The sequence below is a fragment of the Scomber japonicus genome, chromosome 13 (genome assembly GCF_027409825.1).
Source record: "Scomber japonicus isolate fScoJap1 chromosome 13, fScoJap1.pri, whole genome shotgun sequence".
In the NCBI taxonomy this organism is placed as follows: Eukaryota; Metazoa; Chordata; class Actinopteri; order Scombriformes; family Scombridae; genus Scomber; species Scomber japonicus.
The window spans coordinates 9,826,707-9,851,844 of record NC_070590.1 but is presented as its reverse complement, the minus strand read 5'-3'; the positions used below and the strand labels follow the sequence as shown (position 1 = coordinate 9,851,844).

General features: G+C 37.8%; 2 protein-coding genes across 3 annotated transcripts in view; one reads left to right on the top strand and one right to left on the bottom strand.

The window, feature by feature from the left end:
- The window catches only part of p4ha2 (procollagen-proline, 2-oxoglutarate 4-dioxygenase (proline 4-hydroxylase), alpha polypeptide 2), a 28,725-nt gene extending 27,401 nt beyond the window's left edge, over window positions 1-1,324 (top strand). For both annotated transcript variants that reach the window (XM_053331394.1, XM_053331393.1), the window contains one exon: window positions 461-1,324. In XM_053331394.1, the coding sequence (XP_053187369.1) occupies window positions 461-531 (71 nt within the window). In that variant the 3' untranslated portion in view covers window positions 532-1,324. The remainder of the gene's footprint in view (window positions 1-460) is intronic.
- Window positions 1,325-14,605: 13,281 nt separating this feature from the next.
- LOC128371811 (sodium- and chloride-dependent GABA transporter 2-like) lies at window positions 14,606-22,880 on the bottom strand. Its single transcript, XM_053332187.1, has 14 exons — window positions 22,763-22,880; window positions 22,485-22,619; window positions 22,011-22,151; window positions 21,571-21,658; window positions 21,180-21,316; window positions 20,633-20,763; window positions 20,439-20,542; window positions 20,155-20,279; window positions 19,011-19,123; window positions 18,780-18,917; window positions 16,697-16,799; window positions 16,467-16,567; window positions 15,891-16,061; window positions 14,606-14,728 (listed from the first exon to the last, which is right to left on the bottom strand). Exons 1-14 carry the CDS (start codon window positions 22,878-22,880, stop codon window positions 14,606-14,608), a joined length of 1,728 nt encoding a protein of 575 aa, XP_053188162.1.
- Between the last annotated feature and the right edge of the window lie 2,258 nt (window positions 22,881-25,138).

Below are 25,138 nucleotides of genomic sequence, written 5' to 3'. Positions count from 1 at the left end.
ATTGTAAAAGTGTTAATGATATCAACAGAATCTGTCAGGCTGCTGAAAGAAAACTGAGGAAAACTAGGCTCACAGTTAACTGTAACATATACAAAGAAGCCATGATGCCAATTTATAGATTGTGTACACATTGCAAAATACTTGTGTTTTCACGTATGAAGTCTAAAATGAAGGATGCATTCAAAGCACTTTGAGCTGCATTTTAGATTTTATACAAATAAAGTTATAATTAGTCCTGATCTCAATCTCACCAAACAACTGTGGAAAGAGCTGAAAACTGCAGTTCGTTGATGGCATCCATCAAACTCTTTGTGAGGAAACTGCTCACAAAGAGTGGACCAAACTACCAGTGGAGACGTGTAGAAACCTTATTCCGTCCGAATGATATGATTGCTATGTGAAATGCAAGAAAGGTAAGAGTAGCTTTAAATATTTGCTCTGTTCTTTTTTTTTTTTTTAGTGTCAAACAAGTGGATCCACGAGCGAGGACAAGAGTTCAGGAGACCATGTGGCCTGACAGAAGTGGACTGAACATGCAACATGCAAACACACACACACACACACACACACACACACACACAAAGACCAGCCCCTCCGTAGTGCCTTCATTCTGGCAATGATGAAACACAAGACATTGTCCAACACTTACATAAGCATCACCAGGCTCAGCTTGTCAACAGATTCAACACATGTTTTGTTAGGTTACGACACTGTTGTGGGACGTACAAACATTAAAACATATTTAAATTGTGAAGAAAACTTAAGCAAAAGGTGTTATGTGATTTATTTCAGTTTCATATGCACATTGTATTAAGATGTGAAAAAACAAACTTATTTTGATTTCCATGCATTTACCATGGTTTGGCATAAGAAGCATGAACTGAATGAAGACTTTTTTTGATTACAAAAAAAACTCTTGGTATTGGATACATACTGTACTAGACCCAACTTTAGACTTTTTACCACATTTTGGTATTACTAATGTTCCTGAGTTGACTTTTGCCTCTGCAGGGTAATGGAGCAACAGAACAACACATTTACAATTTTTGATGTATACCGGAGTGCCAGCTCGCAAACATAAGTTCGATCCAAAGTAACCATCAGTCTTTTAGGGGAAAAAAGGTACAAATGCATTTTTGTATCTTGATTACTGACCCTTCATTTTGTGATTAAGAATGACACAATCTTGTCCCTTTTTATCTTCATCATTTGTATGGAAAACTTTTTTCCCTTCAAACCTGACTGAGAAATACATTTTATCCAAATCTTGTCCATTACATTTTTATTTATATAGAATTTAAATTATTACACTGTTGTTCGTTCCACTGTGTGCTCTCTCTACAAGATGGCAATCAAGAAAGTCAATAAACAGTGTCTTTTATTAAAAATGTGTTGTGTCTTTTTACATGATCTCTCATGCTATAATCAAACAGGATGATTTACTGTATCTGACAGACTCACTTTCTGGTGAAGCCTTTCCTGAAACTTTCCTGCATTTTAATTTCAGATTATTTTGAAACAAAAACAGATGTTTGTGATTGGACCAGCTTTAACTCAAACTAGTAATGTGCTGACATAAAAAAAAAATGTATTACCAAAACAACGGCATGATTTGCAAAGTGGTTAAATCTAATGTAAAGGATACATGATCTTTAAATAAAAGGTACCAGTGATATGCAAGAAATTGAGTGTTTGATTCATTCTATAGTAACAGCATCTCCAGACACTCATATTAAGAATTAATTGTGAGCCTCAATAATAAGTAGAAAATGTGTAGCTAGCTGCAGATCTGTCACTCCCACGTACTGCAAGGGGCCCATGATGTAGCCCCTCCTCTACTTCACACGCACCAGCAATTGTTCTTATAGTGTGAAAAACATACTTTTCCCCTTCACAAAAACCTCAATGCACACACATTACTGATTATTAAGTCCTTGGTGAGAAATGGAGGAGTACAATAATTTCAATATGAATGAGCGGAAACTAAAATAAAAGCCCATTGATGCTTTTTTTAGTGACAAATAGTATTCTCCTTCACAGTGGCCTCAGTGGTCATATTGATGTATCACCCATGAGTGAAAAATGAAGGAGGACAGAAAGCAAATATCTCATCCTTCATGTGCCGTGCTGGGATGTAATGAAATGCAAAACTTCAGCCTACATAACTGAATACGTCTTTGTGTGACACATAGCATAAACTACAGGGAGAGGCCCTTCTAGAAACACCATGGTGCCTTCAGTATAGGAACCAGATGAGATTTTTTTTTTCTAAGTGCGAAAGATAAGCTGTACATCTGTTAGATGTGTTTACATGTGTCACGTATCTATCAGTGTTTCTGTGCTGAAAACTACTTCCTGGGTTTGGAAAGGAAGCATATGGAATTAGTTAAAGGATCAGTATGTAAGATTTAGTGGCATCCAGCAGTGAGGTTGCAGATTTCAGCCAACAGAACACACCCCCCACACCCCTCTCTCTCCTTCCAAGTGTGTAGGAGAAGCTATGATGGGGTTGAGACCTGAAAAAACCTCTAAGGAGTCAGTGTTTTGTTTGTCCAACCTGGGATACTGTAAAAACATGGCAGAGCAATATGATGGGCTCAGTGGAAGAGGACCTCCTTTATGTATATATAAAAGGCTCATTCTAAGGTAATGAAAATGCAATGATTCTTGTTTTAATGTAATCATAAACTAATGAAAACATACTCATGTGCTGCCAAGTCTGTTCTGCGACATGCCTCTAAATTCTACACACTGCACCTTTAATATATCTTTGAAATTTATGGATGTGTGACATCTGCCACGTAGCTGATGATCCTTCTTAGATTAGATTAGACTGCCTTTGTTTTGACAGTCCTTATACAGTAAATATTATATATCCGGCAAATATTTAATGTGTAGTGATTCGATTAATCATCTTTGCTAATTGCACAGCACTTTTTTAGATCTCCTTTTTTGCTCTTTGAGTTTGGATTCAGTTCTTATCCTGCTTAGGCCTCTAGTTGCAAGTTTCAGTGTCTCTCAATTGTGTTAAGAAGCCATGTAGTCCAGCCCAGTTTTTTTCCTGACATTGACCTACCTTATGATTCTGTATGGCCTGGTGCACTGTCCCCCATATTCACTAACCAACAAAGAATCAAATTATGAAGCAGTTAAAATGTCTTATACCAATCATAGGTGTATCTGTGTGTAGATGTTTTACTAAGTCGGTCATTTTCTAGGCGGTCATTTATAGGGCAAGTAAAGATTGTTTTGTGACTTGTTGGGTAAGCGCAGGCACAGCGCAACCCACATTTTTACTTTATACTTGAGTTACTTTTGATACACAGCACTAAGAACAGCACTACAGTTCTTTCCTCCTTTCTTGTGTCCTTTGTGCCTGTATTTTAAAAGAAAAGTGTTGATATTTGTTTTGGATTATTTGCAGGGGCTGTGAATTTAGTTTTGTTTTATATAAGTATTTATTTGAATTTATGTTCAAATGAAAATGAAGTTTTGTTTTTGAGTATTTATTTGATTTTTGTTGTTTTTGTAGTTTTGTTTTGTTGTTAAAATTAAAAATACATTTTATAGTTGAGTCATATATTCTATTTTTCTACTATACACCACTATATTGTTAATTTGGTTGGTGGTGGATACATTGATTTGTTGTGGCTTGACCGACTAATAAACTGACTTTTTTGTGGACCTTTAAGATTTGTATTTGAGGAACACTGGTCTAGTCCTTACTAGCAACAAGAGGAGAACTACATTCATTCATTTTTATTTACAAATATTTCTTGCAAATGCTGTTCAGTATGTTACTTCTCAAATTCAACACCACTGCTCATCGGAGCAGACCTCAGGATTGTTATTGTGGGAAGACCAGCTTCCACTCTACTGTTCACCTTATGCATGGAATGAATTACAGAAGATTTTGAAACTTGAATGGTTCATCCCACATGCTGACTCTAAACGTTTAACCTCAAGTGTACAGTACCAGTCAAAACACAGAACAGACACAAAATAGGAAATTGTGTCTAAACTTTGGACTGGTACTGTAATAGATCAATAGACTGGTTAAATAGATGTGAAAACATAACTAATTGTTATTCTTCTACACCAAAGTAGGTAAAATGAATCATCTTTTGAGTGATTCATACTGGCCATGTTTTTTAGTTTTAGTTTTAACTCAACACTAATAAATCTTCTTCACACCCGCTGTGCACTGTTGGCACTTGACTTGAGTGCAGTAAGCAGCAATAATGTAAACTTGGTGTGCTACAGCACTGGGTCCACGTGACTGCTTTGCTCAGGCTCAGGGGACTTATGGGCTTGGTAAACGTTTACTTGCTTTTACTGGATGTGGAATGTGCGCTGGATGTCATGCTGATATGATTGAGAAACATGGAGCTAAACACGTTTATGCCACCTGCCCAGAGTCTTGACCTGACTGGGGTGCAAGGGAAGTGCAAGGTGGTGTTATTAGCTTATTGCAATATGTTGAGAGGGATTAAGGGGGATTTGGTGATTAGTTTGGTCAAAAACAATTGAAAGGCATTCTGCATTGAAAAACTAGGTGACTTCAGTGTGACAATACAGTCTTTTGGACTGTAAGTTCATTTCCCAGAATTGCTGGCAGGATATTCTGAGGCTGCATTTCATTAGTTGTTCAACATACCCTCATTGATTTCCCATCAGCACATACCCTTGGGGGAATCCCTGCCGACATGACAAGTGTTGTTTCAATTGTCAAAAACAAAACTAAAGTGAACTGTATGAGGTCAACCCAGAGAGGAAGCGAGTTCAACAGTGGTCACTACCATGGATGTATAAAGAGAACTGGACAAGGCCCATTCATTTGTATGAAAGTTGCTCCTTGGTACATGAAGGCAAAAAAAATTGACCTCGGGGTATACATATTACCCAAATCCTCTGCATCTGTGTAGCTCATAGAGCACGTGCACCAGTAGCTGGCTAACTTCCAGTTTACCCAGGTAAAAAAGTAATATACTTTAATGTACTAAAAATTTACTTAATTTTCTGAAAGTACATTTCTAGCATATTTTGACTTTATGTGTTAAAATAAAGTAAACCAAAAATATATTATAAATTTATTAATTACAAATATATTATTCCCTCAGTAGTACTTCCGTTTACTTAGATAAAGTACACTACTTAGTACTAATAATTAATTAAATTCATATTAAGTATATTCATATAAAATATACTAACACTGAAATATATATAAGTGTCTGATTAGTATATTTATTTATTATGTACTTCGAATGCTTTAAATATAAGTTTAATGTTAGTGTATTTGCATCTACTTTTATCAAGTGCAAGTATTTGGATTACTTCAACAACTCCGTTGTTTTTATGCAATATTTAAAAATCCATCTATCCATTCTCCAAATTTAATGGTGAATTTTGAATAAACATGAACATCAACAACAGAGCACCTTTCAATTGACCATGTGTTTTTATATAATGCAGTAGTCACCAGTATTCCTGACATTTTCACAAAATAAAACACCTGTTGCCTTTTATTATTAAGAAAACCATAACGATAGAGTTGGTGCTTTTATTTTGAAAACAAGAAGCGAACATACCCTCGCTGTAACTTTCACTGACTTGAAACCACCGAGGTACATTACATTGTAACGCCAGTGGGAGTAGCAGCAATGTCTCTGCATGTACTGCCTAATCCTAAACACCGATTGGCTTGTGTGTGGTGTCGTCAGAAGCAGAAGAGGCTCACGGTCGTAAACATCTAGTCACGTGTACACTGAGATGGACGTGCAGGTCAGGAAATGACGTAAACGGACCGTAGATGGTTTGTTATTTGTTATTACATTACGTGTTGGACTAAATACATGGACATATTGAGGAAAGTATTCCGGTTTTATGAAAACGGATTTCATATTTCACAAGAATGGATACTTGGCAGGCTGTACAGAAAGTCCTGAGTCATAAGATGATCGTGGTGGATAAAGGGAAGACTTTGAAGGTATGTAGGCATTATAGCTTTTCTCACTTAGCTGAGTGGCTAGCCAAGCTAATCGCTAATACTATTACAGCTGTGAGCGACCATATAAGTCGTGAGTGGTCTTGAATGAATCAGAACAATCTAAGCTTTCCAACAATGTACGGCATGATTATATATGTTTAAGGGTTGGTGTTTAAAACATTCAGAAGAACGTGTGGCTACCTCCTAACATCCGTCCCGTCCCGTGACCGGAACAGCGTGCGTTAAGAGGTTAATGATCAAATATCAAAATCCGAATAGCGTCAGAAAGTCAACCCACTCTCCACATTTCCATTGCTACCGTTTTGATACTTCATGGTACACAAACAAATAGCATCTCATATGAAAGCTAAGACCCTGGCAAGTTCAACAGTACCACTATTATTGCGCTAAAAACTCAGTGAACCAGCAGCCAAAGAATACAAAGGTAAACAACCACTTATTTACAGCGACTAACAGTCTTACCTTCGAAGTTTTGTGATGAAAAGTTGTACTTGAGAGCAAAAAACGCTGGTTTTAGTAAGTCCAACACGGCTCTGCTTGTTTACAACTCCATTTCATCCAGTGCCAGCCTACGGTAGCTGCACCGGAACAACAGACAACCCTGGCAACCCGCAATTCCGGCCGCTAATTGGCTGGTACAATGTACACAGAACGTCATTGTCATACCCGTCAAAAAATTTTAAAAATATTAATTCAGACTAAATATTTTTTTTATGGAAAAGCAATACTTTCATTCTGTACCCCTCAAACCGCCCCGTGGCTGTATTATTTAAAAAAAAAATATATAGCTTTTAATAAATATTCTACATATTCAACCTTTAAGTAGCACTAATGATATCATTAGTATACTAAGTACGTTTTTAGTACTCGAAAATAACACACTTTGAGTACAATAATTTTGTGCTTATAAAGTACACTGTGTGCTTAAATTTTGTATGTTAAAGTATCCTTTTTTTCGCCTGGGTAGCCCTCAGCTAACTCGAATGGGGATAAAATGGTTAAATCACTTTTCTTGACTTTCAAAATGTGATTCTTAGTGGATCAAATTCTGGTTAACTTATGATACTCAAAATATGTATCCACTGATCTACAGAAGTCTCTTTCACAATGTAAATCTATAGGAAAAATCCTTTTTGAGCTAAGTCAAATTTGCTTCAAAGCCGAGTGCTGTTCCTGTATCCAGTTCTCCATCCATGGTCACTCAGTGCTGCAGATTAACCACTGCGCATCACAGCTTCTTGTCATTTCCGCTATGACATCAACAAGCTGCTGATTTGCAGTAATTAAAACAGATGTTGGCTGTCCTTACACCTTTTATTTTTAGAAAGAATTTGCACAATAAATGAATGTGACTTGGAGTTGTTTACAGTGGAACGCATTGCTTTCCTTTTAAAGAAATCTTTGAGATTGAGGGTCAGAAGAAAATATGGAGGTCCTCATTATGTTGAGTCTACGGACTACAGGGCCAAGGTCATTGCATTTATGTTCTTTGTTCCAAACATAATTATAATATTGTTTGTGGAACAGTGGAAAACAAAATGTGTTATCAAAATACAACTGACTGTAATCTACAGGGAGACCAAAACCAAACAGACTGTAGCTCTTTGTAAGATTTTGCAGTCTTGGTTTGCAGCTATCCTGGGTTGCAGAATTCATACAGTATATACCTAGTGAGAGACATGGACATGGTGAGATATATGCACTTCAGTGCAGCACTTGACTAATTTATCATAAAACTTATCAGTATTAATTATTGTGCTGGTTATAATTGTGTCACACAAGAGTGTAAAAAGCTATAGTGGGTTGAACTTGTTCTCACAGACTGAAAAGCTACACTGAGACATTTATTATCACTGTGGCGTCAATCATCTCCAGAATCTAAACAATCTGTGAAAGCACTGACAGATTTTCACAAAATGTTTACTGCATGTTGACAATTATAATTTTATAGCAGACGAATTAAAGAAATACTTTTTACTGTACCATTGATACTCCTACTGCACCATGGATGTTTCCCCCCAGACTAAATGGAGGAAATTCCCCTTTTAAATTTAAATACTTTATACACCTTATTTCAAAAGGTAAAGGGAGCCAGTGAAAAGAAGCTAAAACAAGAGAAATATGATCTCTTTTCCTAGTTTTTGTCAGTAGATGTACAGCAGCATTGTGGATCAGCTGGAGAGTCTTTAGAGACTTGATAGGTATGCATAGACTAGCTTTTCTGTATCTTTTTGAGATGGGATCTGAGAGCCAAGTTTAGGGCACAATAACTGGTTGGTTTCATTTGGCTTCACTGCTGAATATAATTGGGCATCATGACAAAGCATATACTGTATATGTTGAATAGTATTGGTCCAGCAAGTTAGTTTGGTATGTTCATTTTAATGCATTTAAACACAACTTGGGTCACAAAATCCATTAGAGGAGAAGGTCACTCATTTCATAATTCATGCATAAACCTTGGTTAGCTGTTGGTCTGTATACTTCCCTTGATTCCCCTGGATTCATCTCCCTATGGGCACCTGGTGTTCAAAATGAATCCATGTTCCTTGTTAACACTGAATCAACTTAAAGAACAAAGCTTTACAGGGTGACGTGTTTTAGTGACTAAAGTAACATGCATTGTCAGAGCACACTGGAGGCTTAGTGTACAATGATACTGTACTACAAATGTCCTTACAACTGCTTATAACTACATAGTATGTCCTAAACTACTGTATTTATTGTTTGTTTTCACAATCTTATAGCTCTGCATAGTAAGTTTATCTTCAGAGCAGATTCTAAGATTACGAATTCAATGTGCTTCACAAGTCACAACAAGAAACAAAAACGTTAAAGTTAACAAAACTTGACCTGAGAAACATCAGAAAGTGGACTGATGCCTGGAAGGTCCCCTTTGAGCCCTGCAAATATAAGGCTATAATACTGTTCACAACGAAGAATTTATCCTGCCCTGATGTCTTCTTTGGGAACACGAAAATCAAACTCCAGTGGACCAGCCAACTAACATCTGCAAATGTGTGGGACAAGGTCATGGATCACCGTGGAAGCTGGCCAACAAGCTTGACTGAGGCAGAGCCAACGTCTACAAAACCCACATCCGGAGTGTAATGGAGTACTCCTGCCTTGTCTGAATGAATGCCTCATAAACAGTTCTTAAGGAGCTAGATGATATACAGAAAAAAGGTATTTAAGGTCATTGGTGTGTATGAGGCCGTGAAAGACTATGCCATCACCAAGTTGAGCCATTGCAGAACAATTACTACCACAACTGTCCTTTATAAAATGCACCCCCCCAATTGCCCGGCAGACGTGAAAGCACTGCTACCTCAGCTGATGTCCCAGGTCAAAACACCTGGAGGTTACTACCCAGCCATGCCTTGTCACTCCTCAGGTCTAACCCCAAATGCCTTGACAGGAACTTTCTTCACTCTGCTGTAACAACATGGAGCAGCCTTCCCCCTGCTATTGTTGGAGAGATCACATGTCACATTATGACAGATCACATTTATGATCTGTCCAACAGTCAGAGTCTGTGAGACTCTCCAGAGTCTGTGAGAGTTCAGACTCTTCACAAGAACAAACATCTTCTCAAAGCAAGTCTGCTATCCTAAAGCCTAGGGACATTCAAACATTCACAAACCAGTTTTAATCCATTTTTATTTGTTCACAGCTTTGATGGCTTTTAATTATCCTAATTATCCTGTTATTCACACTCAGACCTGTTATTACCAACAATGCCCTGCTCTGACTCCTAATCTACTGTATCTAAGGTTGCCAGTTCACACCCATAAGAGTTTAATTAACGCTTTTCAATGTTTTGACATATTGCCCCAGAGCCACAACAGGAGCCTGTCAAACAAAGCTGATTATCTTCAACTCATAATTTAAAGCATAATCCTGTCTCATTTGATTCATGTACATTAGAAGGTTCACCTTACTTTGCCTTCATGCTTTGGAGCACATAGACCTCAGACTACCACGTCAAAATGTATTAAATGTCCTTTCAACTTATCATGATCATTTTATTATGATGACTCCATGGACAGTTACACATTTTTTTCTTCTTTAGGGTCCACTTCAACACATTCAATATGAAATAAAGTATAAAATAAGTATATTGCATTAAAGTACCATGTCTCAGCTTTAACTTGTGTAGGTTTACATTAATATTGAAAGATTGATTTTTTAACAAGTTGTGCCCGAGATAGTCAGTTTGCCAGAATCAACAGCTGAGTACATTAAAGAAAACAGGTGTGTGCAGAAAAACTTTAAAAATACTATATATATATATATAATAAAACTTTGTGCGCTTCACACATATTTTGTCAAATCTTCTATTTTCTGACTGGCTTTTTGTCTAAAGATTTGCATTCAATCACTTTACTCGGCCTCGCTTTGGAGCTGAATCTTCAAAAATAAAAAAACTACAAGATAATTCTTTGCCAGTTTGCCTACTAAAGAGCAACATTTGCCCAAAACATCTGAACATGTAATCATATAATGGGAGTGCTGTCCTGCTCATGAGTTTTACAAATCAGCATCACAAATGCAAGAATGTAATCTACTGTGGATCTTATAAACATGTCAGTCCAAAAATCAAGAAGTTGGGAACCTTCCTCTGCATCTTGTGACATGGATTTATTATACTCGTGATGGAAGTCGGGAAATTTTTAGTGTAAAGTGGGAGGTATTGGATGCTAAGGTCAAGGCTGCAGAGGTAAAGATCAGCCCTCTTTGATTAAAACATCTGTGCATCTGTGCCAGTATAAAAGTGTGTACATGTGGATTTGTGCATACAGTACTGTACATACCACTGAGTGTGTTACAGTTATTGTTCTCCTCTTCTCTGAGGTAAAAACCACATCAGAAGCAAATTTTTATTTAAACCAGAGTATTTTTATTTTATTAAAACGTGGGTTTAGGTGATAGATGAAAAGTCACAGCGTCACAAATGTCTGAACCAAATTTCATGACAATCCATCCAGTAGTTGTAGAGACATTTCAATCAAAACCACAAATGTGAACCTCATGATGGTGGTACAAACAAAGTCAGGGCATTAGTTATTAGAATGAATGCAGGAAAGAGGTGGACCAACTAATGGCCGCCAGAGCAATGCCACTTGCATGACTAAAAATTGCAGTGACCAAAATAACATTGAAACACTAATCCCTGTTTATCGGTGTACCCATAGATTGCATACAGTAGACAAAATACAAAAAATGCTTGAAAAAGTAAAAAAACATGAAAAAGCATCAGAATCTTGTATATTCATTGTTCACCACTAATCCATTATAAATGACTAACAATGGGTTGTACCCATGGTCAATATCATATCATATGCACAAACACACCTCTTCAATGACACCAGTGGCGGCTGGTGACAAAAATTTTTAGGGGGGGTGCAGTTTGATGGTTGGTGGTCCTGGGGTTAGTGTCAAACAAACTGTAGCACCACTTCATACCGCAGCAAAAAATACAAATAAGAAAGGAAAACCAATCTAAAAACAACACAACACACTATAATGTTCCCTGGTTTGTCCCAGTATGGTATCTCAGACCCACAGAGAGAGGAATAAAAAAATATATAATTAGAGATGATATAAAATGCCCTTTTCACTCATGTCACCTAAAGATACCAGCAGTTAAAGCAGTGTTACCAATAAAGTAATTAGCTTAAAAAGAGACACCACCATATATATTTTAGTTATTGTGTCTTCAGTCATGATTTTGCTGTAATCTGTTAGTTGTTGCAATACCTAAACAGGACAATAGGTGCATTAAGCACTATACACTGCTGTGATAAGCATAACTTATTTAACTTTAATAATTAAATGTACCCCAAATCAACTGTAATAGTCAAAATTACTTTCATTGTTTCTTATCCTGTATTTATGCATTTTAATCTTCTACACTTTATTCATAGTTATGTCTTTTATAAAGTCTATCAAAAACAGGAATGCAGCTACTACCTGATGTTTTGTATATCCTGTTGAAGTTGTTGGATGCAGCCACTGATATCATCTATGTTCCTCTTGTGGAGCTTGGCATAGAGGAGGTCAACATGTGGCCAGATGTGGTGAAACAGCTGCAGACAGAGCTCAGCAATGCTAAGCCTGTTAAGAAACTGAGCTTCATGTTATTGTCTTGATGGCTGCAGCTTTAGTGTTTGCATGTTTTTAGAGATGTTTTAGGTCTTGTTCCTCTGTCATTGTCTACAACGTTTCGGTGCCGACACTTTGAAAGAGCAAACAGATAAGGCAATGAAAGGAATAACTCCCACCACATCCAGCTAGCCAGCTCCGTGTCTCATAACAGTAGCAGGAGAAGCTCCAGGTTTCAGCTCCTCCATCACCTACTGTTGGAGCTGTCAACAGTCCGGTCCAAACTGCTTTACTCTCTTTTTGTCTCCTAGTTCTTGTGAAATTATGTTTTTTTATAGAAATTACCAAACAATTTTCTTTAATATCCGCGGCTCCACTTCCCCTGAAACTACCGTCAGCATGAGTTTGAGTGACAGCAGCTGACGGGTGGGTGTGAATGACCTATGGCTAAGTCCCCTCAAACACAATGAGCTAGTCACAGTGCGTAGAGCCATTCCCATGGACTCGGACATTCTCTGTCTGGACTGCCATTGAAATGCATTGCAGAAAGTCAGTTTTATGAGGTTTTATGAAGTTTTTCTGAGATTTGAAGTTTAAAAATGGTCAAACAGTGTTCATGCAACGTGTACATGCAACTCCGACACAAGGTATCCTGAGAGGCTGGGCGATGGGGTGTATTTTTTACCCTTTCTTAAGCCACATCTCAACCGAGAAAAGTGTCTTCTTTGGATAAAGTTGTGCGGTACTTTGCTGATCGTACATCATTGTTAGCTGTTGTCCAAAGGCCTCTAGTTAAATTAATGTTAACTTCTGGAGCTTAGCTTCATTAACTTATCTCTAATAGCCGAGATAACAATGGTTGGCAAACGTTATGCTGAATGTAAATACTGTAGCACCTAACGGAGACACTCTTGGTAAAGATAGTAAAAAAAAACCTTAACTTCAGTGGCACTTTGGTTAATTAATTGAAGTTGATTGAAATTACATTTCTTACCCTGCAGTGCATGAACAATGCTGATCCTCTATCTTGTTGTCTGAGATGGTGATGGCAATGAGATGCGGTTTATCACGTTTGCACTGGGACCTGTACATTTTGGCTTGTAACTGAGTGAGTGGAGCTATCGGTCTATTGTCCAATCACAGTAGATTAAAAAACATTTAAATAAAAACAATTCGCTGTCAATAGAAGTGGGCGTGTCTGGGGCGCACTGATGTGAGAAAACTAAAGGAAGCCAATCAGAGACCAGCCTCAGGTCATGTGCTTGTCAAAAGTTTAAGGCTTACATTGACTCCCATTAGGCTGGCACCCCGCACACAGGAAGGACATATAGAAATAATAAAATACCATTTGGAATCGATTTATAATGAATACTGACATGTGCTGAGAGATTAACAGGCGCATTTTACAAGCAAATACTTTTTTTTATTTCATAATTATTTGTAGATCAATGTTGTTGAAAGGCACTTAATATAGATCATATACATTATATCATAAGTACATTTTGTAAAGAAGTACAGTACATAGTGCTATACAGGGTGTACACATTCCAAATATGACGAATGAATGATTTAGATACAAATATACTATACAGGGAAGTGAATGATTAAACAAATATAGCCAGTGAATGCTATGAAATACAAAAAGAGCTAATGTATGATGCACAATAAAATAACAACAGCAACCACCATCAGTTCACTCAAGTTACAAAAACGGGGGAAAAATCATTCTAAAAACACACACATACAAAATGCAACATGTCAGATGGTGATCAACAATCTGACATTTATGATATAAGGATATGTAGACTTTAAATGGTGCCTATGTCTCAGAACAGATTTAGCATCCTTGCATAACCCATATTCTGGAGCAACAAATAAAATCAATCTTTACAAAATGAGACAATTTCAGTAAAGTCAAATACTATTTCGCTGTAAAAGTAAAAGTAAAAGTAAAACCAACTACTGCGTCATGGTGACAGGGTGAAAATTATCCACTGTTATTCCTACTCATAAACTAAAGCTGTTTATCACATTCCCAGAGAGCTTCAGAAGTCTAGGAAGTAGGTTCAGAGTTATCTGTAAGGGTTTCACATGTAGTACAGACACCGAGTTGAGAATTCACCCTCTGAGACATGATTTGGAATGATTTTACAATATTGTATTGCCCATGATAAACAAAAGTCTTTATTTGAAGTAATATGAGTAATTCAGCGGCTTTTTCCATCCATATTATCTCCAAATGCACATTTTATGGATTATATATATTGGATGTTACACCACTTTTTTTTGCATTTTCAGGGGTACAGGTGCCCAAGAATGTATTAAATGTCCCTTATTATTTTCTTTTCTTTAATGCAACTCTTCTAATAACAGCAGTTTCCTCCCTGCCCCAGTTTTCACCTGGCTTTTCAGAGCATTTTTATGATGTTAATAACTACAGACCCAGGGCACTACAGACTAATTTACAGTAATCCTCTCTGCTGGACACCTCACTCAATTTGTGGTTGTGTGGGATAAAGGTTTGAGCTCTGTGTGTTGAGGAGTACCACTGGTTGCAGGCAGACATTTTTGATCCACGGGGAGTTCCTCCACAGGATGGCAGAGCAATAAGAAACGCTGAGGAAAGAAGAGAAACAAGGGTGAGCTTAAAATATCTGAGCGGTCCCTATTACTTTGTGCATACCAGAAGTAATTAATCGTTTTTGCACTGATACTCCTGTCTGTGTGAACAATAACGTTATGCTGCTTTTTCATTTAGCATGTGGTATTTGATATATAAGTTTTGATATTACAACTGTCGGTTTTCTTTTTTTAGTAATTTGCACTGTAATGATGTGGCCGTGTTCACAAGCATGATGACAATAAAACGTATTATTCTTTGTGCGAAACAGGAGAGAAAAAAACATTTAAATGGTAAAGTGAGGCAATTTTTAAGTTAAAAAAAGATACAACCAACCAAAATCTGATTATCATTAATATGTCTATGATAAGGATTAAAGGATAAGACTGGCAATGTTTTATATTTTTGTTACTGTCAACAAATCCCTTGATAAGACCCAAATCCAGCATGAAACAGTACATCTCTTAAAAACAGTACATCTCTTAAAAACCTCAGACTTGTACAACCTTTCTATGGCATTCAGTCTCAAGCCCACTGATCCCCACCAAATATATAAATCTGCACACACAAATATAATTTACTTTTGGTCTATTTATCAGATTTGCTGACAAATCTAACATATCATTACACTTATCCCTTTAAGCAAGGAATACTTCCTACATTCAAAAGTGAAAAGTTCAAATGTCTTCCTAGTAATATCATGCTTAGGGTGTTTTCTCCAAACAGCTAATATGGTAGAGGTTATGAGAAATCCTGCTGAGAAATCTTGGAGAAAGTCCAGGAATCTTATTGTATACAAGGCCAAGCTGCACTTAAACAACCTCTGCACATACCTAGAATCAAACAGGCCCCTGTACAGTCGTGACAGCCAAGATTTAAGTGAGGCCAACACAAATACTTTCAGCCACAGAGCTCTTTATGAATGGTAGAACACTGACCCTAATGCCCTCTTAACAAATCAAAACACGATTTATACAAACCTTGTTTACTCAGTAAAAGTACATATTTGTCACATCAGTGCAGAGCACAATTTGAACAGCAAACAACCACAAAATGATAAACATCAGCGAGTCAGCAGCTAGATGCGGAGAATTCTAGCTTTCCAATGTAACACTCTGCTTTTTCATTTTTCATTACAGAGAGAGACAACATGCTCACCTGTTTAAGAGTGCCTTCTCCCTGCATCATTTTATATAACACAAACAGCGGGATGAGTGAGAGGGAGACAGTGGCAAAGAACCAGCCCATGATGTTGGCCCAGAGTGGATAAACATAAGTTTTACTGAACTTCAACGGAGTGTATTTGGCCAAAGAGAAGATGAATGTGCCCTGTGATGAGAAGAGACAAAGTGGATACATTTTTAAAGTTACAGTCCGCAGATACAGAACCACTAGGGAAGGGAACATGAATGAAATACAAACGTAACATAACCTTTAACTTGTGATGGCAGCAGTTGAGGTTAGGACTTTGGGTTGTAATTTTCTGGCATTGCAAGTTAAGATAGAGGTGAAGATGAGTGCTATACTGTTATCACGATACAATAAATCCACCATCTATGTGTATGTTCACAGCTCTGTGCATCTGCACCTGTGATTCATCTACACATACAGTAATTCTCACTGGGGTGGTCCTACTTTTCTCTATATACATCAGACAGAAACACCAGAGATAGTGATATATGTGGAAGGGATGCACAGGTCACATGACAGTGAATTAAATGACTAAATCCTTACAAAACAGACGAAGGGAGTGATGTAACGCCAGCAGTACATCATCAATGGGTGTGGACGATAACCGATCATGTCTGTGATGTTGCCATAGAAACGTTCAGCACCTTTAAAGAAAAGGAAAAGTGTTAGAAATTGGAAATTGGTTTTTGAGAGTATTTGTAACTAAAATGTCTCATAATTTGAAAATTGGGGATGTAGTTTTTACCTTGTTAGTGTCATTATTTGTGACTTACCGTACACCCAGGCAATGCTGACAGACTGGCAGAGAGAGAGCAAGAGTATGGTGGTGCCACTGCAGACGTGATGGTCCAGCAGCTGGAGCAGATACATCCCTCCCTAACACAGAAGGTAATAACGATTATCATCCATTTTTGGATCAATTTTCACTCTCCCCAAAGCAATTCTGATGATAAAAAGCAGCAGGTAATTCTTTAATATAACCCTTCATTTAAAATGGTGCATTTAGCATGTAGTAGAAATGTTTTACTAAACGTTTCTCTGAAGAATCAAAGACAATAGAGTGATGAATCTTTCTCTTTTACTCAAGCCAGCACAGAGAAGGACATACAGTCGTTCTAATGACAACAAACTGTTTCAGCTTTTATACTGTAACACCTTGTGGAAATCTGAATAAGAGAGGACAATGAAGTAATAAAGTAACACAGTAATCAATCAATCAATCAATCAATCAATCAATCTTTATTTGTATAGTGCCAAATCACAACAAAGTTATCTCAAGGCACTTTACACATAGAGCAGGTTCTAAACCGAACTCTTCAGGTTTTAACTTTAAAGAATAAACTCCCTTTTAACAGGAAGAAACCTCAGGCAGAACCAGACTCAGAGTGGGCGGCCATCTGCCTCGACCAGTTGGGGTTGAGAGGAGAGAAAGGAAGTAACAAAGTAATAAAGTACAGAAACCAACCAAGGAATACTGATAACCTTTGCTGACCCTCTACTAGATCAAAAACGGTTAGTTTTACTATCAGGTGTCGTGTCTGATTTCACAAAATGCCTGAGGCTTAGGTGTTTACAGAAGTTAAGGTACATACGACACATACAAAAAATCCCTCACAAGCAGCATTGGCATCAGTAATGAATGTGTATTGATATTGTGTAATGACTGGAAAAGACCTGTTAAGCTAGTCTGAGATGACAGCTCTGCAAACTGATTTTGTTAAATGATTCATGTGATAATGTTTTTGGCATTGGTACTAAAGATTCAGATTTCAGAGGTGTGAGAAATTAATTGTGTAACATCAGAAAACTGGCAAGAATCCTGCTTGAGGGTTTGGCAGGCTTTCCTGCATCCCTCTGACAGAGCAACAGACAATGGTTGGCGTTGGTGTGCTTCTATTGGCAGAAACCGGTCACACTGTTTTTAATGACTGACCTCTGCTGCAGGTACAGTACTCATTGTAACTGTTTGTTTGTTGCTCTATTCAACTGTAGTTTACTATGCTTTTATTGTGTTCTGCTTATAACTATTTGTGTTTCTTGTCATGTACATGTCTTACAAACATTGTTTTCTGCCAGCTCACAACTAGCCAATGGATGAAAACTAGCCTTGGGTCTCTGATGATGACACACCTCAATGAACAACAAACCAAAGAAACAACAAAAGAGCTTAACATGTGAAACATACTTGTCTTCATGTGATTGCATGAGGCCAAGAACCTGTAAATAAGGCGGTACTACAATTTGTTTCGGTCAATACCCCCATCTAATCAAATTTATCAATAAAGCCTTTAATTTCACAGTTGTCTTGTGGACTGTGACTGTGCATTCACACTGCAACCAAGACTATCAGGTGGTATCAGGAAGTTCAAACTGGGTGAAAAGTTGCAATAGAGTCATTCAGGGTTTTCCAGTTTTCTACAACTTTTATTCAAAAGATCCAGGATCCAAAATCTCTTCAAAATTATAGAAACTCTGATTGAAACTCCCAACAATGTTTTAACTTAAATCCAAACTTAAGTTTAAACTAATTATAAAATTAAGATAAATGTAATATTTACATATACTTTCTAACACAACAGATGGTGCTACTGTTTTCACAACCACAGAGAGATCATGTCCATTCAATGTGAAGCTGCTTCCCTCTTTTTCCAGTCTATGTGCTAAAATAAGCCAACCAGCTTGCTCCAGCTTCAAACTGAATGAACAGTCGTTTGAGTGGTATCAATCTTCTCATCAAACTCTCAACAAGAAAATGACTTAAGCATATTTCCCTAAATGCTGAACTTTTTTTTACAATAATACATGTACATAGTCCAGAAGGGGTTTTGCAAACTTCTTAGTGTGTAATGTACGAACCTCAGTGACCAGAGAGAATCCCAGTGTGCAGCAGATGCAACAGATAACCAGTAGAAGCAGCTCACGTCTAAAGCCTTGACGCAGGTAAGATGGGAACAGGTCAACCACTGACGTCATCAGACATTCCAGACCGACAAACTGTTACGTGCCAGTAGGAGGACAGTTCGTCAGGACTACAAAATATTTTGTATCATTAATTCATTCAATCATTCGGAGAGGTTTTACTGGTACCTGACTGTCCAAGCCAAGCAGGATGATCATGATGAAAAAACACACCGACCACACCTGAGGCATGGGCATCATGGCAACAGCACGTGGGTAAACAATGAATGCTAAACCTGGACCTAAAAAACACACACAAGCAGGGTAATATGTAACAAAGTACAGTAAAACCTAAATTATAGGCAGCGAATGGAGATGTCCCTTGTGCACCCATAGAACAGTGTTGAGGATTATGTTCACTTTTTAATGAGTAATTTCCACGAGGTTATGATCGATTTAAATCTAATTTTTAAGAAATTTCCACAGTAGTGAAGAGAGTAAAACCTACTAATTTCAACCTTTGAAAACACCAAAAAAATGGAGGAAGGATATCCAATAAGTTTATCAATTTAATGCAGCATTTGAAATATGCACATAAGGAAAACACAATGTGAAAACACTAGTGACTAGAAAAACAGCTACATGCATACAACAGGACTGGTAATGCATTTTACAGCTGCAACAGTTTCTGATCAGACAGCTTCTAAGCATTCTAAATCTCACTCTTGATAATGTTTTCCACAGTAAAATCTGAAACAGTCACATGAAAAGGGGAAATGATTCAAATGTTTGAACACGGTCAGCATTATACACTGTGTATCTGCAGGGATTTTACAGTGTTGTTGTCAACTGCTTGTCAAGTGCTGCTGTTTCTGGCTTTTAAAAAAACACTCCCTGTCTAGCTGTAGACATTTGCAGCTGAGATGGTTTTGTTTTATTTTTTCCAAAAGTGAGTCAAGGACAGTTGCATGTTAGAGGCACAAGAGACTTGTCAGCACACTGGTTGCAAAAAAAAGGCAACTCACAAAATACTGAATTGTTTCTAAAAAGTTTTAATGTCAACAGTGACTCTCTGCATTCCTACTGTACTTCTCACTGATTAGTAGTAATCATGCTAACCCGAACTGAGCTGCATGCTTCAAGTTAAAAAAGTGTCAGGTCTGCAAAAAAGCAGGATAAAGATTCACACAGATCACATTCGATTTGGCACAATTTCCACAAAGGGTGAAGAGTTAGTGTCTGTGCATTATCCTGCCCCAGCAAGCCTCGCATGTATTAAAATAGTCACTCTAATACTCACTATAAAGTTGAACTCAACAATGCTGGTACTTGCCTGATTGGGCAACCTCAGATATATCCACTCCTTGTTCGTAGGTCATGAAACCCAAAACAGAGAAAATAGCGAATCCTGCCACAATGCTGGTGGCACTGTTCAGCAAACACAAGTAGAAACAGTCCCTGAAAGACAAATTAATTCATCTCTACAAATGTGTAAGCAGTTGATGAGAGGATGGAGAAGATACCAAGTGTTGTGGAAATGGATGCATGCAAGTATCCAGCTCAAGTTAAAATTTAATTTCCAATAGGATAGCTTTGACAGATTAGCAGTGCACTTACTTGTAACAGTCATTATTGTAAGGGTTGTAACTCCCAAGGGAGGTTAAAAAACCAAGAGCAATGGCATAGGAGAAGAAAATCTGAGTCCCAGCATCCATCCACACCTGAAAATGTCAAAGAAATACATGCATGTGTATGTTCAAGTGTAGAGAAAATAATGGGGAGGTTGAAGAATAGAGCCTTTATGTTCTTACTTGGGGATCTGAAAGGCGAGAGATATCAGGGTAGAGGTAGTAAATGATCCCAGTCATTGCCCCTGGTAAGGTGACACCACGCACGAGCAAAACCAACAGCATGATGAAGGGGAAGGTCGCTGTGAAGAAGGCTGCCTGAAGTCAAAGAGGAAACAGAGAAAGTCAGAGGGATTTTGCAGGTTACTGAACTCTTACAAGAACAGAGGTAGGTCCCAACATCTTAATTGGGCTACTGCACATATTGCTGGGATTTATTTCTGACACAAAATTCCACACACTCACTGCTGTGATAGGAGAAAAGTTCCAGGAAAACATCCAAGCCATCCAAAAAGCAATATTGTTATTAAGTAAACTTGAGAAATACTTTGATCCAAAAGTGTCATGACATCATGGATCAAAGGTTGCAACTTTTGGAAGACAGAAAATGTGCACAATCCTACAAAAAAATCAGAGTCAGCTAAATATCTAAAAGACTTCACCAACATTCTGGGGAAATGTTTCTGTAACATATGAAATATTCTTGAATGCCATTTAGTGTTAAATCAACTAACCTTTCCTGTGGACTTGATACCCTTCCAAACACAGAAATAGCAGATGACCCAGGTCAGGATGAGACACAAGGCTAGTTCCCACCTCAAGCTGCCAACCTCCTCAATACCACCAGAGATTTTCAAAACCCGGTGCCTAGGCAGCGGAAGAGAGCGAAGGGAGATCAAAATGAATAATAGGTGAAAGTGACTTACATGACTAAAAGGAAAAATGGAGTCAAATAGTGACAGGAAAGGAGAGGTCAGCTAAGACAACAGGTGGGTGGGTGAGGAGGGGAGGTAGAGAGGATCTGGAGTGAATCAGAGTATTGTGAAAAGAAAAGGGAAAGACAGAGAAAAAAGGAGATGGCAGGGTTGAAAAAAACTTTTTAGAGTTGACAAAGTGCTTACTGCCAGAATTCCACAACAGGAAGAGTCATGTTCAGCCTGGAAGCCATGCTGTAGCTCACATTGGGAAGGCTTGAGTCCAAGCATGAGTCTAATGCAAGGAAATAAAATTTCAAAGTAAATTTTGTATGACATGGATATCATATTGTAGTAAGTATTAGAGATTATTTAAAACTGCTTGATTACAGTTCAAACATATAAATTATCAAATTATCAGTGAAAACAAGACCGACCCTTTGTTTCTATGTCATATCAGAGTTACACATAACATGCAGCCTTGGATATAATACCCACAGGTTTTTCAACAATATTGGCAAACTACAGTGATCAAATTCATACTTAGATCTTGACTAAAAAGGAAGCTCCTCATGCTCAATTCTAATTTCATTAACAACACTTTACATCTAAGGGTTCATGAAGCCCTTGCCAAAATGACAGCCTACCTGTGTTCCAGTAGTGACCACATGTGGCCCAAGGCAAATCCGCACTAAAGGATGAGAACAGGTAAAAGAACGCCCATGCAATGATGACAATGTAGGAGGTGGCACTGAATGCAATGATCAAGTGACTGGCATAGCCCACGCCTGCCAATGAAGAGAAAAAAATATATGTACATAAGATGAGTGAAGGCGACGCAAAGACATTACAGTATGTTGATGCAACTGCTGTGTGTTGAGTAAAGAGTGCTCTGTGCAAAAATGGGTTATTTGGAACATTATCATTATGCTGTGACTTTAAAAAGTACGAAATATCTGCTCAATATCAATAGGATGACAAACGGTGATATGGTCAGAAGGATGGACTTAGTGCGTAATTACGCACAAGGCGTCCGGTGAAACAGACAAATGACGTTGTATCATGATCTTATCATTCATATTTTAAAAATTATTTGTAGGCAAATTAGTCGTTTTATTTACCTTGAAAAAGTGGGCAAATCTTTCTCCAGCACGTAATCCCCCCCTGGTTGGTATACTGTCCTACGGCAGTCTCAAGGAAGAATAAAGGGATCCCACAGGTAAACATGAACAAGATGTATGGGATGAAGAACACACCTGCAAGTAAGAGAGGTATTTACTTCAAAATGCTCCGAGAGAAAATATATTTCACAAATACAAATGTAAAAATGTTATTCTAATTGTCCTAGAGGACCAATTCAGAAACATGAAAACTGAAAAAGAAAAAGAAAGTCACTCACCTCCGCCGTTTCTGTAGCACAGGTACGGGAACCTCCATACATTTCCAGGTCCGATGATCGCGCCCATCACCGTCAGGATAAATTCGGCTTTGGTCCCCCAGTATCCCCGTCCTTCCATCTCTTTAGGCTTCTTGGAATATCCGTTTGCCCCAGAAATTGTGTAGGTGCCATTATGCCCATTCTCAACCATTTCTTTCCTTCAAATCACTTACGCCTACAGTTTAAAAAAAAACTTTAAAAACGTAAATGTAATCCGTATCCACTTAAGATTATGTGCGGACCGATAAGTAAGTCACACACTTGTGTTGGCACAGGCTGGACGTGAATCTCAAGTTGAGGATGTGTTGTCAGGATGTAATAGAAGCTCTTATCGTCTTGTCACTGAGAATGGTGTTGGTTAAGACAGTAACGCAGATGCGTTTATAGGGGGTCTAGGGGAGGGTGTCACTGAGTAAAAGAAGCTTGGAGACAGTGCAGGAGGGGCGGAACAGATCGTCTGTTCCACCGTAAATCATCCGAAGTAAGCGTTACTGTATGTGTTTCGTTATGTGTCTGCATGTATGTACACACAGATAGGATGTCATGCGTTTAATTTTCAACATAAGTGGCAGCTCGAGTAGCCTAAATCACTGGATGAGCACCCACACAGAACGTGAGCTGCAGCCTAACAACAGAAACGTAACAGGTTAAACAACAGGTCGTCACAGGCCACTTGTGAAACGTAACTTCCATGTCAAAGTTACACAAGGAGAAAATACCAAACTGTTGTTTTAGCAGCATTTCCAGATCAACGTGTTGTCAGGACTTACCACAAATACCATACATGTGCAGCAGCAACAGAAAGGTAGAGATTGTTCACATCCGATCCTGAATCGAATGCATTTGTAGTGCATTTCTATGCTGAAGAGTCTACTTTTCTTCTAATTTTATCCGTATGTGTCACAATCTAAAGACTGTAACCCAGCTCTGTTTTTTGCCAGAAGAGTGCCTTGGACTTTTCTTAATTTTTGAACTATTCTGTTCCCTCCCAAAGAGCATCTCCATCACACATTAACATTTAACTTTAACCTTTCCTGTTCTGTTTGTTCACCCCTCTGCCAAAGTTGGGCCTTTAACTCTGAAGTGTTGCAGTTAGTCCGAGTCTAAACTATTAACGCTGACAGGAATCCACGACTCCTGCAGTAAGTATCAAGTGAATATTCTATAAAACTTTATTATAGTAACCATACGTTTATTTTCTTCTTCATGAACCCAAAGAAATCAAAGTTCAGTCACTAAAATGGGTCTGGCAATTACGCACAGTTCTGGGAGCGACCTTAAGGTGGCACTGCCTCTCAGTCAATTTTTACTGCATCATCCAAACAACTCATAGAGGGATCCCCACCAGAGATTCCTTTAAAACAAAAGACATATTGTGCTCATTTTGATTCACCTAAACGTTTTGCAATGATGGCGCAATCATGAGGATAACAGGCTATTTTAAATGGTGGTTGATTTTGATTCTGAAATGGTTTAATTAAATCGGCAGACTATGAAGGTTATAGTGTCTGACATTGATAGAGTTCAAGAGTACACAGCACAACATGAGAGGAACTGTAAAATAATATGTACTTAATGACCTTTTACGGTCACAGACAAAACTTCCTTGAATCATCAATCGGTTTGTTAATGTTCTGTTCTGTATACGTTGGTCAGCTGGACTTGTCCTGAAAACATTGTCAGACTGTTGCAGTGTGAATTTCCTTTATTGGCATGGCCATAATATTAACAGAGCATGTTATATAAGTAAAAGGCACAATTTAAGTATAGAAATTAAAAAAGTAAATACACTAAAATGTCTGTTTACACATACACTCTTCCACATAAGCTGTACAACATTAAGCCTATATTCTGTAACTATACTGTCAATTTAGAGATGTTCCTCTGGCTTATGCAGAGTGGATTCAAACAGTATTTATGGTGGTGGTGGTGGTGGTGGTGGTGTTAATATTGATCAGTGGATTACCCTTGTTGGACAAATAGGATTTAAAATGTCTTTAAAACTTGTCATGGTTATTGTGTTACATGTCAAAAATGAAGAATAGTTTTCTAAAGGACCTCATAAATGGGAAGCACTTTGATCCACGAGTATCCTTAATTGTTGTTATTATTATTATTTTTATTTATTAGAAATATTTTCAAATATCCATTTTTTATTAGATTTCTTTTTAGAAATCCGTTTTTTATCAGAAATCTGTTTATTAAAATCAGATAATTTTACTTTCTAATGTTTGCACCAATATTCATACAAACATAAAATAATGGATGGACGTCCTCCCAGGAACAATGTGATATCCGTCCTGTTCACATATGGCTTACTGTGTGATATTGCAGGAA

Bases quoted from the DNA above. Each gene is read 5' to 3' on its own strand.
- LOC128371811 (XM_053332187.1), bottom strand. From the start codon at position 22,880: ATGGAAGGACGGGGATACTGGGGGACCAAAGCCGAATTTATCCTGACG. The intron at 16,800-18,779 runs GTTCGTACATTA...CTTCTGTGTTAG, and splicing joins GATTCTCTCTGGTCACTGAG to GGAGGGATGTATCTGCTCCA. The intron at 16,568-16,696 runs GTAAGTCACAAA...TTTTCTTTAAAG, and splicing joins CAGCATTGCCTGGGTGTACG to GTGCTGAACGTTTCTATGGC.